Consider the following 16,112-nt stretch of genomic DNA (forward strand, 5'->3'; position numbering starts at 1 on the left):
GAATTGAGCGAACTGAGCAAACTGAATGAATTGAACGAACTGAGTGAATTGCGCGAACTGAGCGAACTGAACTAACTGAGCGAACGACGTGTGATTTGTACGAATGGCACGAGTTGAAAAATCAGGAGCTTGCTCTAGTAATGACAACAATGAGGACAGAATCATCTGTGGATGCCCGGAGCTGTCGATACATCTTCATACTTTATAGAAACAGGAATATAAAGGATCCTGCTTGGAAGAAAGTGAGTGAGGAGGTCAGACAGTCTGTAGAGTTGTAAAAGAGTTGTCTTTACTCAATTTGAGCTCTACATATTGAGACTACAGCTAGCTAAAGCCGGCAAATTGAGCTTATTCACCGTATTTTAAAACAATCCATGTCAGCCATTTCACAACGAGACGAGCCGCTGGCAGAAGCCCCGCCCATTACACCAACTCACGTCTGCTGTGAAGCGAATGAAGCGAGTAAACTCACATTGTTCAAGCGTCCAACTACACGCGAATTATTCACGCAAGTCGCGTCTGGTGTGAACAACTTTGGACAGGTGGTGGCGCTAGAGGGATTGAGTTAGAGACTCCAAATTCGGTATGGTGAATGTGTAGACTGTCTTTTATCAGTGTGCCAAATTTCATAATAATAATAAGAACGCCAACAATTTCAATATGAGCCTTCAGTGCTTATATATTCACATAGAAAACAACTGCTTTATAATAATATTTCACTGTTTTACTGTATTTTCGATCAAATAAATGCAGCCTTGGTGAGATCGTAATGCAATTTCCAGCAAAAATGTACGTTTCAGCTGTGCTGGCTCCAGATGCGCATTTTTACAACAGATGTGTGTGTAGCCTGTGCTTTCATTTCCTGTTCTACTAAACTACAACCACTCTCGCTTTCATTTATAATGCGATTCAGCGGCGTCTTAACCCGAGGACAGCGAGAGCGGCGCTTAAAAACAACTTATTTAAAAACTACAAAAGTAATTCTGCTGAGACACAGAGAATGAGTGACAGCTGTCAGGCGGATGATGAATGGCTCTATTTTGTGGCTCTGCTAGCGAAGCAGCGGCCATCGATCATCATCCGCTGTCAGCTGTGGAAAGCGGCCGCGACAGCGCGAGTCAGCAAACATTTAGCACAGCGAGCCGAGCTACACCGGGAAATTATTATTGTCAGAATAATAATGGTTTAGCATAATTTATTACAGGTCCGGCAAATAAGCAGCAGCTCGATGTTATTAGACAGATGGAGAGGCCGGGTTGGCAGAGGTCCACCGAGACTCAGGCACGGCCCTCTGTCGCGTGTGTGTGTGTGTGTGTGTGTGTGTGTGTGTGTGTGTGTGTGTGTGTGTGTGTGTGTGTGTGTGTGTGTGTGTGTGTGTGTGTGTGTGTGTGTGTGTGTGTGTGTGTGTGTGTGTGTGTGTGTGTGTGTCGGTCGGGGGGAATCCTCCAAACCAATCAGAGAGTTGGCAGTTCAATTACACAGAAATAAGGGGACATTCATCATTCAATTAGGCAGCTGTCAGGCCGCACAAAGGAAGAAAACTTCTAACCTGGTACTCCTGGGAGAAGATGCTCAGAAGAGTGGACGGAGGAAGACTGGAACAAATAAAAGAAGGACAAAGTTAATTACCAGAGTGCATTGCACGCAGACAAAGAGAGAGAGGAGTGCTTCAAAGCCGGCCTGTAATCTCCGGGAACATGGAAACAAGTGTGGCGAAGCTGTTCCAGATGAGCGATTCTCCTGCGAGACGGCGCGTGTGAAACCAGAGGAATAGAAGTGTCCCGCGTATGATTGGCTGATGTGTCAGGTGAACACAACACACCTTTAGACCTCATGCATTCACTCGGGACGACCTTGTGCTTGAGCGAGGGATGGCGTTCGGGAGAACGGAGGCTGGTTTCACACCCGCTTCTTCACCTTATCTCTTAAAGTCTTTGTGCATTGCATCGCCTAAACTCTGGAATCCCTCGCCTGTAGAGTTACGAAGTGCAAATTCCTTGCACATTTTTAAATCCAGCTTAAAAACATTCTTGTTTAGGGAAGCGTTTATGTAATTTTATTTTAAGTTGTATTATATTTTCTTTTTGTACTATTTATTTTTCATTTATATGTGTGTATGTTTATGTATGCATGTATGTATGTGTGCATATATGTATATATTGTTATCTGTTGTGATTTTATGTTCTTATGTACAGCGCTTTGAGAAGTTGCCTTTAAAGGCGCTATATAAAATAAAGTTATTATTATTATTACTTGTGCTATGGTTTACATTTGGTCATTTCTATAGTATTGCACACTTCTTTCACTGCAAAAAATGCTTCTCTTACTTAGTATTTTTGTCTTGTTTCTGGTCCAAACATCTAAAAATTCTCAAAACAATCATTTTTATTCGGCTAGTAAATGCTTCTTGTCTTGTTTTGGGGGGAAATAACTCAAAATTAAGGGAGTTTTTGCTTAAAATTAGCAAAATAATCTGCCAATGGGGTAAACAAAATAATCTTAATTCAAAACGAAAACAAGAGTATTTTGCTTACCCCATTGGCAGATTATTTTGCTTATTTTAAGCAAAAACTCCCTTAATTTTGAGTTATTTTTCCCCAAAACAAGACAAACACTTTTGCTTGTCTAGTAAATGCTTCTTAATGTAATGTAACTGCATTTTTTAGATATTTGGACTGAAAACAAGACAAAAATACTAAGTAAGAAAAGCATTTTTTGCAGTGTTAATGGATTACATTTATTAATGTTTGACTTTTAAGCGAGTGAAATCCCTTTTATGGCCCATTTTACCTGTAAAAGAGTAATTATGTACGTCTGAATATAAGGCGTTTTTCATTTCCAGGCCTTGTTACATATCACATATGACAAAATTAATAGTAGTTATTAAGATTGATGTGGTTTGTAATTGGTCAAATGTGACCACAACACCTGTCATAAGGAAAATCTGGAATCTGAGGGTGCAAGAAAGATTAAAAATCTCCTTTAAAGTTGTCCAAATGAAATCCTCACCAACTACTAATAATACATTTATGATATATTTACAGTAGAAAATCTTCATGGAACATGATTTTTAATATCCTAATGATTTTGGCATTTATATGAATAGAATACAAACACACACACATAGTTAGTCACGTCTGCTGGGGTTTATTTGTGTTCACACAGCGCCGCTTGACAGCGTCCGTTAGGGCTCTCAGTCCAAAAGTGTGCATATTTGGAGAAATATTATTTATTTTCACATTTGCAAAATATTTCGTCATACAAACTATCATTTCTATTAATTTCCCACTGAATTATGAGATCTGAAACAGGGTGAGGTCTGTCTGTTCTGTTCCTGGTCTGCGTCATGACTCAGTTATGCGTAATGCGTTATGATTAAGTTATGACTAGAGCTGTCAATCATCTTACGTGACCATATTCCTGCCCTTCCGGACGACACTGTCCTGCACACTTCCTCGTTCTGCGCTCTGTGAAAAACAAACCCAAAAACAAACGTTTCTACACGTGAAACAAGAAGCTAATAAACACGTTGTGATTTGGGGTATATCCATATGAATAAAGAATGTTTACAGTATGCATGCTAAGCAGGTGTAGCGATTAGCTGCATATAAAATGCTAAATATAACATTTCAACATCATTATAAGACTAAAATCCACATTAGATCGCGATCGGAAGTTTACACAAACATTCGATGGTGGTTTAAAGTGAGTTTTGAGTAAAAGTGTAATATTAATCTTTTAAATTGTGTTATGTAGCTTAATGTTAATTGTAGCTCATAAATAATACATTCTGATATATTTACGGTAGAAAATCTTCATGAAGCATGATCTTAATATCCTAATGATTTTGGCATAAAAGAAAATGATAATTTTGACCCGTAATATGTATTTTTGGCTATTTTTGAGACGCACGACTGCTATTGAGCTCCGGGGTCACACGTGCTCGAAAATAAAAATATATGATCAGAATATTATGCACACACTATATATTCTTGCCTCTCTCCCAATTATATCAAATCAGGAGACAAAAGCCAGAAATGAGTTTAGATGAAATATATTTGAGTCTGTTATTAATTGTGTAATGCAGATGAAGATGCAGGTGTCCGTGGAATCAAACAATCCTGGAGGAAAACCTGAACCAATAATCCATTTAACAAAACTGAAGGCGAAGCTCAAACTATGAAATATTCCCAATGACTGTCATAAGATCAAATGGCATTAATAAACTGATATTTGATGTCATTGCTTTGATTTGGCAGGTAGTTTTTCAAATATTAATAAAGTAGTTTTTACATTTCTAAGAAATATTATAAAATACCAGATGCATTCAAGACATATTGATGAATATGAATTTAAAAAATGAGCACTACATTGACGACGCATTTCTAATTTTACATAACTTTTCGTTGTTTACATTTTTTCAAAACCATAAAAGCTTGTGTTACTTTACATGCTTAACTTAAATTCTGAGCCCACTGTGTGTTTATGAATCATAAGATGGGCTATTTTTCATGTATTGACAGAAATGGTGGTGTTGAGTCTCATCGGCAGCTGCCGTCGGACTGTTGGGGGATGATGGGATATTGGGGAACATTCCCAGTGCTGCTGATGGGCTTTGAAAAAGGAAACTTCCACGGCAGGAAGCGGCAGCTCCCATGGGCCGCTCAATCCCATGGACTACATTCATCTCCAGCAGCGCTCGATGTCAAACACCTGGAAAACACATCCAGCGGGAATAACCCTCCTTCCATTCAAAATATTCAATGTGAGCTCTTCTCGGCCCTGATTGGACAGAATCAACTAAAACAGAAAGTGCCTTTGGGGACGATCTTTGAAGGATGAACAAATTATGTTTTGGGTCTCCACATTAAAAATAACATTTTAAATTGGAAAATATTTAGAGCTTTGAATCTAGCCTGACGCCATCATCCTCAATTCTAGTCAGAATACAATTGGATAGGCCACGCTGGAAGAAGTAGAAGAGTGTAAACGATCTTTGCCGGTGTTGTAAAAAGAGTTTGAGGACACACGGAGTCCTGACCAACACCATCATCATTTCTGAGAGAGATAGTGAAGGTGAACGCATATACCAACAAGTTCTCCGTTTAGTAAACAAACTCAACCCAAGCGCTCTTTAGTGATTACGTTACTGTTGATCATCTGTCCATCATCGTATAAAGCCCGCCCTGATGATCTGATTGGTCCTGGTCGAGCATAGTTGCTCCACAACGGATCAAGTCGCGACCGAATTTCCCGAACTCAAATGTTGTGGGCGGGGCTAAATTCGGCTGTCATCCAGGCTAGAGAAAATCATGTTTTTGTCAAAGACTCCATCCAGATGTGATTCAGAGCGATGATCAAACACAGATGGAGTAGATCGAGTCCATCAACACCTCAAAGCTTCAGTCCTACAGCTCGTCCTGGGTCGGCATATATGGCTTATATGAGATCGCTCGTTTCTGCTTCTTCTTCGCCTGTGTTTTGATCAGGAGATTCTGCACTCGTTCAGGAGATGTGTAATAGCGCCCCCTACCGTATAACATGGAACAATCTCGTCAATGGCAGGGAAGCGTTCTCTCATAAACGACGAGATAACAAAAACAAAACAAAAATCAATGTTTCATCAACCAATTGCCTGGTTTTAATAAATAATAAGCAAATATAGCAGACCATCGGCGCGATCATCTGCACGAGAATTGATAACCTTTTGGTCTTATAACCAAAACTCTACTACTAAATCTCCACTAATGAAGCGTTTCCCTGCCATTCGCTCACGGCTCTCGACTGAATAACCTTAATAAGGGTTCATCTATGTTTATACAGTGAAGACTATGACGTGATATTTGACATTTGATCACTATTTCTGTATCTGTACATCTAGTTTAGACCTATGAAAAACATGGAAAGAACTGGTTTTCATTTGTATGTTTGTTCTGTTGTATTTATGTACAATGTATGTATAGTATATACAGTACCAGTCAAAAGTTTGGAGACTTCAATGTGAAAGTGTGTCCAGACTTTTGGCTGGTACTGTACTATAATATACACATCTGAGTTTTTTTTACATATATATCGGATATATTTTACATATCTGAGTTTTTTTACTCCCTAATATCGGTCCCCGAAAACCCATATGTTGAAAATGGCTTGAAATTCACTTTTAAAAAGGTTGTACGAACCCTGAAAAGAATCATGTAAAACATTACACTATTTCTGCCACAATACCATGGTTACAGTCAGAGTCGCTATATTAAACCCATGGTGAATGTTGGTGATTTGTGGACTGAAAAGCCTTCTATAACTTGTTCGTTCATGGCTCAATGTTTCATGATTTGATATCTGTGGTTTATAACGGAGAATCCGGAGATGAATTTGAATGTTTCTCACTAGATCTCGTTTTCGTTTTGTTTGCCTTCCGCTGTTTCTCATATGCAACAGAAATGGTAGCTCTTATAATTTGGGAAACTTGGTGTTGGCACCAGTGCGACCTTTAACATAATTGACCTATACCTTGAAAAATGTTGATTCAATACCGTTTTATAAACCATGGGGAGAAAAATGGACATTTCAGAATTATATTTAGTGATGCACTTAAAAATTTTTTTTTAACAGAATCCAAAAAAGAAGTTTTAGTTTTAATCTCCAAAACCAAAAGTTTAATTAATAACCAATCAATGAATTACGTTTAATAAATCAACACAAAAAAATAAAGGCAGGGTTTTTTATTTTACCTAATTAAGTAACTACTTTAATTCATAGTTGAAATATAATCATTCACGCCAAAAAATGCTTTTCTTACTTTGTATTTTTGTCTTGTTTTCAGTCCAAATATCTAAAAAATCTTACATTAAGAAGCATTTACTAGACAAGAAAACGTTTTTGCCTTGTTTTGGGGGAAAATAACTCAAAATTAAGGGAGTTTTTGCTTAAAATAAGCAAAATAATCTGCCAATGGGGTAAGCAAAATAATCTTAATTCAAACAGAAAACACGATTATTTTGCTTACCCCATTGGCAGATTATTTTGCTTATTTTAAGCAAAAACTTAAGCAAAAAAATATTTTCCCCCAAAACAAGACAAAAACTTTTGCTTGTCTAGTAAATGCTTCTTAAAGTAAGATTTTTTAGATATTTGGACTGAAAACAAGACAAAAATACTAAGTAAGAAAAGCATTTTTTGCAGTGTTTTAACGGTGGCTGTCATAAAAACATTTAAAACATTACTAACAGGTGCATCAATACTGCGGGAAATGAGTATTGAAATCTATATGCATTAAAAAAAAAAAAAAATTTGACAAAACTAGAACAAAGCGGTGTAAAAAACATAACCAATCCAAAGAAAACAGCGATGGAGCAGAAGTTTGGACCAGTTATTTTCATCATATATGCCGGAAATGTGATGTAGAAAAAACTAAATAACCTCAATGTACCTCTAAAAAAAAACACTAAAAGTGAGTGAGAATAAAAACCATGAAATCCCAATCTGCCGGCTCAGTTTGGCGAACAAAGAGAAGAAAAACACAGAACATTCCAGTCACGGGCTTCATTTACAACAACAGACCCGGACGAGCGCCGGACCGGCCAAATCAGAGCCATTACGTGAAGACATCAACACCGGACCTTGACCAGCCCGCGTTCACACATCTGTTAGGCCTCAGACGGATCATATAATGGCCGTGATTAGGCCCTAATTGCTAAATCTTTAGCCTGTTGAGTTTAAAGGGAGGTAAACTGCCCATAATATCTGTGAAAACAGATCCGTGTCAAACAATGGGCTGAACTTTGAATTATGGGCTTGTTTAGACTCACAGTTTAAGGCCTGAAACGCTCTCACATGAGTAAATACACCATCAGGACACAAGGACCTGAGAGAGACACTGCATCTGGATCACGGCAACGATCATTTGAGCAAAAATACAGTGAAAGTGAAATATTATAATAATGTAAATCAGCTGTGAATATACAGTAAAGTGTCATTTATTGCTGTGATCATCATTACTCCAGTCTTCAGTGTCACATGACCCTTCACGAATCATTCTCATTTGAGGATTTATGATTATTATCAATCATATTTTAGTGGAAACGGTGATGTATTTTATTTTCAGGACGATTGAGGGACTCAAACAAAAGGTTCACACATTCACTGACGCTCCAGAAGAAAACACGACGCATTAAGAGCCGGGGGGTGAAAACTTTTGAATTTAAAAGTTTAAATATAAAAAAAAATTATTTAGTTTTTTTTTAAAAACACAATTTAATGTACAGACCCTCGTCTATATCACCAGATGTGTTCTCAGGTACTAAAATTTGGTACTGATTGATTTAATGTGAATCGGTACTCGGCTTTCGTGAAATATGGGAGTTTTTGCTAAATTTCAATTGGACGTATTTTCAATTCGCAATTTCATTGAAGGCCAGAGAAGAGATGAAGTTATTCTGATTCAAGATTATTAAAGGGTTAGTTCAGCCAAAAATGTAAATTGTGTGATTAATGACTGAGCCTCATGTGGTTGGACACCCGTCAGACCTTCGTTCATCTTCAGACACAAATGAAGATATTTTAGTGTAAATCTGATGCTCTGAAAGGCCTCCATTGGCTCAACTTTACACTCTCAAGACCCTTAAAAGACACTAAAGACTAAAGTTACAAAGTCCATCTCACTACAGCGGCTCTACAATAACTTTATGAAGACGAGAATAGTTTCTGTGCGCAAAAAAACCCTAAATAACGACTTATATAGTGATGACGATTTCAAAACACGGCCTCATGAAGCTTCGAAGAGTTATGAATCAGTGAGTCGATTCAGCAGTTTGGATCACGCGATCCGAATCATGATTCGACTCACTGATTCATAGCGCTTCAAACTGCTGATTCGACTCACTGATTCATAGCGCTCCAAACCACTGAATCGACTCACTGATTCATAACGCTTCAAACCGCTGATTCGACTCACTGATTCATAACGCTCCAAACCACTGAATCGACTCACTGATTCATAACGCTTCAAACCGCTGATTTGACTCACTGATTCATAACGCTCCAAACCACTGATTCGACTCACTGATTCATAACGCTCCAAACCACTGATTCGACTCACTGATTCATAACGCTTCAAACTGCTGAATCGACTCACTGATTCATAGCGCTCCAAACCACTGAATCGACTCACTGATTCATAACGCTTCAAACCGCTGATTCGACTCACTGATTCATAACGCTCCAAACCACTGAATCGACTCACTGATTCATAACGCTTCAAAGCTTCATGAGGCCGTGTTTTGAAATCGTCATCACTATATAAGTCGTTATTTAGGGTTTTTTTGCGCACAGAAACTATTCTCGTCTTCATAAAGTTATTGTAGAGCCGCTGTAGTGAGATGGACTTTGTAACTTTAGTCTTTAGTGTCTTTTAAGGGTCTTGAGAGTGTAAAGTTGAGCCAATGGAGGCCTTTCAGAGCATCAGATTTACACTAAAATATCTTCATTTGTGTCTGAAGATGAACGGAGGTCTGACGGGTGTCCAACCACATGAGGCTCAGTCATTAATGACACAATTTACATTTTTGGGTGAACTAACCCTTTAACACAATAATGATGCGCACCAACGAATACTGCAATATTCCATAAAAATATGAACGGATTTCATGGTGACAGTCATTAGAAGGTCATAAACGCTGATGGCCTCCAGCTCGTCATTCCCAACATGACAAAACAGAAGGTCTGGAAACACAAGAGCGCTTTGGGAATCAGCCGCTATGGCCATAATTACCCGTCCTGACAGCCGCGCGTGATGCATTAATATACAGTGTGTGTCAGCTAACCAACCCATTCACAACTAAATATAACTAAACTAGTTACTCGCATCACAAATACTCCCCGAGAGAACATCATCCTACCAGCTTTCGCTTGGTTGAAGTCTTTAATCATGGACTGAACCATTTCCAAGCGTGTCACTTTCACAAACTATTAATAATAAGAAATGTCAGCGATTAACCTAATGAACGCCACCTGGCTAATGGAGCGCTGGGACCGTCATATGTTCTGATAATAATGAGCGTTTGCACATCCGTCATGGCAGAAGCTCAATGACTTTACGCCGTTTCAAAGCATGTCAGGATTGTAACTGGCAGGAGTAGATTTAGGTTAATACATAAACTAACTTCTGGAAATGGAACGGGATCGGGTCCTGATAACCTGAAGCTAATGTTTATCACTAAAGCCAAAAGCGCTTGTGTTTTCGCCTCGCTCTACATATGCAAATCGGCCTCATTACACATGCAGATAAGTGCAAAGGAACATCTGCCTCGCCTCCATCCACATGAAGAGAAACAGTCGACTATGATGAATGTGACGTACCAACACAAGAGAAGCTCGACACGCGTGTGCTCGGAGGGGAAACACGCAAACACACGGTCTGAAGGTGAGGAGATAAACCTCAACTTACACACCGTTCAAAGACATTAAGGCTGACGGTTCTCTGATCAAGCCCAAAAATCAGTTTGTGTGAGAGCATGTCTAGATCTCACTGTATTTCTAACTTTATGGATTGGTCAGTGTTATCAAAAACTAATATTACTTACTATATTTCTATCATCAGGACCGTTTTTTCCGCGCATTTAGAACCTTTACACTGCAAAAAATGCTTTTCTTACTTAGTATTTTTGTCTTGTTTTCAGTCCAAATATCTAAAAAATCTTACATTAAGAAACATTTACTAGACAAGCAAAAGTTTGTGTCTTGAAAATAACTCAAAATTAAGGAAGTTTTTGCTTAAAATAAGCGAAATAATCTGCCAATGGGGTAAGCAAGATAATCTTCATTCAAACAGAAAACAAGATTATTTTGCTTACCCCATTGGCAGATTATTTTACTTATTTTAAGCAAAAACTTCCTTAATTTTGAGTTATTTTTCCCCAAAACCAGACAAAACTGTGGCTTGTCTAGTAAATGCTTCTTAAATGTAAGATTTTTCAGATATTTGGACTGAAAACAAGACAAAAATACTAAGTAAGAAAAGCATTTTTTGCAGTGTAGAGGTGAAACTAACCATCTTTCATGTAAAGCGTTTTTTTAATGGTTTTAATTGTTAACTGATACTAGTAAAATCTCTATATTTAATAATATGCGTTAGATAATGTTGCACATAAATGACGGGGCGTCCCAGACAGAAAATACAAGAGTTAACTTTAAATTAAATACAGTTTGTGTAACGGTGGAAATTGGACACACGGCGTGACTTTTGTTTAATAAACAAGCCTGAAATACACCAAAATACACAAATTTGTCGATTGTATGCACAAAAAAACAATTTCCCATTCATTTCCTATGGGGGTCATTTTTGACCCGAAGGTCCTGAGTGTGACTTTTTTGTTTACGACCACTTACACTTTTCAAATCCTGTCCCTGTTTTTTGGGTGTTCATATACCAAGTACCAATAAAGTCACCAAGTTTCGGACCATTCCGATGAAGCTACGGTTTAACATTTTTTTTTTTTTTTATTCGGGTCAGAAATTACGAAAGAGCCCCAGAGGGTTAAACATTAATAGCCTCACAAATGTGGTCCAGGAAACGCCTACATTATCTTCACTGCATGTGTATTTAAATATCCTACAAAATAAAGTTATGAAACTTCTTTGCCCTCAGTCAAAACCATTTGGCAGACAACAAATGATGATTATGAGAGCAAAGCTGGGCCGAAAACTGATCCGCAGGGATTGTTTATTCGCACACGTCTATCTTTAGTCGCAAATGCAGTGAAATGGTCATAATCTCTGAGCAAACGTTTATTTGGCGGGCTGCAGTGAAGAGTTAACGCATTGGGAATTATGAAGTATCAACGAACAATACTGAAGTCAAATGTTATTTTCTGCACGTTTGAGAAGTTTCCTGAATATCCTAGAAGAATGATCCCTAATGAGTGCGCATGTGTAGTTTATATACATATATAGTGGTTTATTAGAGGAACACATGAGATGTTCGGACTGGCTTCTCAAACAGAGACGCTATAACACAATCCCAGGGCTAATTATGATCGGCGTGAAAGGTGGCACTCAGTGACAGGACAAGAGTTAAAGTTATTTTGGTCTGGCCTCGTAGAATCATTACTGCGGTTTCTCCTGAAAACTGTCAGAAGAGCCTGTTTTACCCATCATGCACTGGGCCTCCGCAGATTACGCTGGCCAGCGGCTCTCCTGCCCGAAGCAGCTTCTGACGCTTCTACCATTCTGGCCAATTTATTCCATTCCAGCACTGCAACTGATCCCAGTACACACACACACACACACACACACACACACACACATACACACACATACACACCATCCATCGTCAGACTATACGTCACGCAGGTCATGTGATCGTGTGTCCTGAGACTGAAGTGTAGATCACATGACCACAGATACACACACAAATATATATATATATAATAAATAAAATTATGTATAAAATAAAAAAGATTATATATAATAAATACAATATATAAATATAATAGATCAAATAAAAATATGTACAAAATAAAAAATATAATATATATAATAAATAAAATAAAAATATGTATAAAAAAATAAATATATATATATAAATAATAAATAAAATAAAAATATGTATAAAATAAAAAAATTATATATATATATATTTTTTTTATACATATTTTAATTTAATTTATTATATATATATATATATATATACATACACACACACACACATTATATTTTATTTTTTACATATTTTTATTTTATTTATTATATATATATTATATTTTATTTTATACATATTATTTTATTTATTATATATATATATATACACACATTATATTTTATTTTTTACATATTTTTATTATATATATATATACACATTATATTTTATACATATTTTTTATTTATTATATATATATTTTTTTTTTTTTTTTTATTATTTATTTTATACATATTTTAATTTAATTTATTATATATATATATATAAAATATGTAAAAAATAAAATATAATGTGTATATATATATATAATAAATAAAATAAAAATATGTATAAAATATGTATAAAATATATATATATATATATATATATATATATATATATATATATATATATATATATATATATATATAATAAAATATGTATAAAATAAAAAAAATATATAAATATATATATAATAAATAAAATAATATGTATAAAACAAGATATGTATATAATAATTAAAATATGTATAATATAAAATATGATATGTATATAATAAATAAAATAAAAATATGTATAAAATAAATATTATATATATATTTATATATATCTATAAAATGTTTTATTTTATACATATTTTAATTTTAATTATATACATATTATATATAAATATATAACAAATAAAATAAAAATATGTATAAAATAAAATATGATATGTATATAATAAATAAAAATATGTATAAAATAAAAAATATTATATATTTATATATATATAAATAATGTTTTATTTTATACATATTTTAATTTTATATACATATTATATATATATATATATATATATATATATATTAAATAAACAAAAAAATATATACAAAATAAAATTTCTAAAATAAAATTTCTAAATTTAAATAAATAAATAATAATATTATTGCAATGTATATTCGAGGTTGATGAAACTTACGTCAGTCTATTTAAACACTTGTGTAATTAAAGATAAACAGACTGAATATAGGTTTATAACTGGACAAATCTGTTCCAAAAACATCAAATATGTTAGAAATTATAATACTGGAAATATTATGAAGAACTAAAATAGGCACATTTACACCTGGTGTCTCTTTTGTCCTCTTTCAATCACTTCTGTCCTGAATTGTTCCAGGTGAGGGTGGATGTTTGGTCTTTTTCAGATAAGCTCATGTTATTTACACTCAATCCTCCAGAGCTCAGGAGTTGATGAAGGGATGGTCAGACTGAGGAAATGAGGCTGGTTAACGCCGGCCGCTGGTTTAACAGGCATGTAATGGGAGGATAACGGGCGATAAATAATCAATGTGGTCTGAGAACTTGCCATCACAAACACTGTGTCCTCGGCCAGGAAATCAGCATATCAATGCAGACCATAAACCTCCGATAACACCCAAATTAACAAATGCTTGACATTTGCTCGACATCCATTATTCTGACACTTCTTCAGAATCTCAAAAGCCTGAGTGCATCCTTAATCAAAATTCATATTCCCCAAGCGAGCCACTGGCAACATATTGGCTGATGAAAACAGCACATTAGGGCCCGCTTCAGACGCATTAAGGGCCTTGGCACTCACACACGCCCAGCCGGAGCATCTGCCCCTGGTCCTCGCTCTCCCGGAGAGACGTATGCAAACTGGGTGGGACGGCGTTTTAAAGAGGGCCGATCATTACAGCCGCATTCATTCATGGGGTTGTACGGCCCTCTCAGGGGAGCTGCATATGAGCCGGCCCAGTGCTCTTCATTTCCAATTCTAATGCCCAATAGGGCGGAGGAGCGGCTGAAGCCCCGGCTCTCCAGCCCATCACGCCCTCATTGTGGACTGGATTTGCATGCGTCTCCATTGTGAGCCGGGGAGAGTGACAGCCCCAGAGCAGCCGGAGCTGGGCCGGATGACAGATGATGAGTCCCAACATCTGTGTTACGGGGATCCTGCCTCCAGTCCGGCGGACGCATGATGGAGCTCAGCTAGAGCTACACACACACACAGGACAGTATATATGAGCTGCACACACACACACACACACACACACACACACACAGGACATTATATATGAGCTGCACACACACACAGGACATTATATACGAGCTGCACACACACAGTATTAAAAACTTGCGATTAATCGCGATTAATTACAGAAAAAAAATGTGATTAATTCGTTAATTTTTTTAATCGATGCCCAGCACTAATATATATATATATTAGTGCTGGGCATCGATTAAAAAAATTAACGAATTAATCGCATTTTTTTCTGTAATTAATCGCGATTAATCGCAAGTTTTTAATATTTTAAGTTTTTAATATTTTGATATTGTAATAATTTCAGTTACTCTCCAAATTAATGTATAAACAATTTAAAGACAGCATATTTTAAATATGTGTTGTATTGTCATGTTTTTATTAATGAAGGCCAGTATCACATTAAAGTGGCTATATGCAACTTTTTCCCCAAAATAAATGTAACAATAGCCTTTTTATTTGACCATTTATGACACAAACATCTCCTGATGAGCATTCTGACACCTTGTCCGCTCAGTGGGTGCACCTATAAGCCTGTATCCTATTTTCCCTATTTTCTGGCGGGTCGTCTTTTCCGGCGCTGTCTGCGGATGTGACGTCACCACCGCTGCGAGAGCCAGCAGAAAATAAGAGCAGTTCTGTTTTTTGGCCACAGGTGTCAGTCGCGAGTTTAAATTTCAGAAAAACGCATATAGCCCCTTTAATGACGTTACATTACAGTATAACTAAAAGTTCCCAATTTCAACATTTATTAGTCTTTAAAAAAAACTACTTTTAATTTAAGTGAACTTAAAACAATCTTTACATAAACCCAAAATAATTAATGTTATATTTACCCATGGCCTTTCCTGTTAGACATATACAGAAATTGAATAGTTATCAAACACCTTTCTTAACTGCATAAATAATAAATGAAATATAGATTAATCATCATTAAAGCTACAATTTTCTCTGTTCCCGTTGTTCTTTGATGAACATTAATGACAGGCATCATCAGTGCTACTGTCACTTTAAGAACAGCCACAGCCGAACATGACGCGGATCTGATGCGCTGTCCCGCGCATCTAATTTCCTCACAACTTTTTAAGTTCATTTAAGAAGTTATTTAACTAATTTAAGACTCTAATATGAGAATACTCAAAATCCTCTGTGTTGTTGTTATTGTTTGTTCAAGAGCAAAAGAGAACTCGATGTGAGCAGGAAACTGACGCGAGTCTGTCTATGCATCGAGTGTGTGTGTCAGAGTGTCCCTTGATTAGCTGACACGAGACACACACACACACATACACACACACAGACAGGACATTGGCATACAGCGCGTTCTCTTGTGTCTTGACGCGCTTGGAAGCATTTACATGAATAGGAGCGTGATCATGATGTAATGCCAAGCAA

At 36.4% G+C, this 16,112-nt stretch overlaps 1 protein-coding gene across 2 annotated transcripts in view; it reads right to left on the reverse strand.

Moving 5' to 3' along the window:
• cdin1 (CDAN1 interacting nuclease 1) overlaps positions 1–16,112 on the reverse strand; it is a 130,958-nt gene that overhangs the window by 105,878 nt on the left and 8,968 nt on the right. For both annotated transcript variants that reach the window (XM_079833759.1, XM_079833758.1), the window contains exon 3: positions 1,550–1,595. In XM_079833759.1, the coding sequence (XP_079689885.1) occupies positions 1,550–1,595 (46 nt within the window). The remainder of the gene's footprint in view (positions 1–1,549; positions 1,596–16,112) is intronic.

Source organism: Gobio gobio (genome assembly GCF_949357685.1).
Source record: "Gobio gobio genome assembly, chromosome: 13".
NCBI classification, from domain to species: Eukaryota; Metazoa; Chordata; class Actinopteri; order Cypriniformes; family Gobionidae; genus Gobio; species Gobio gobio.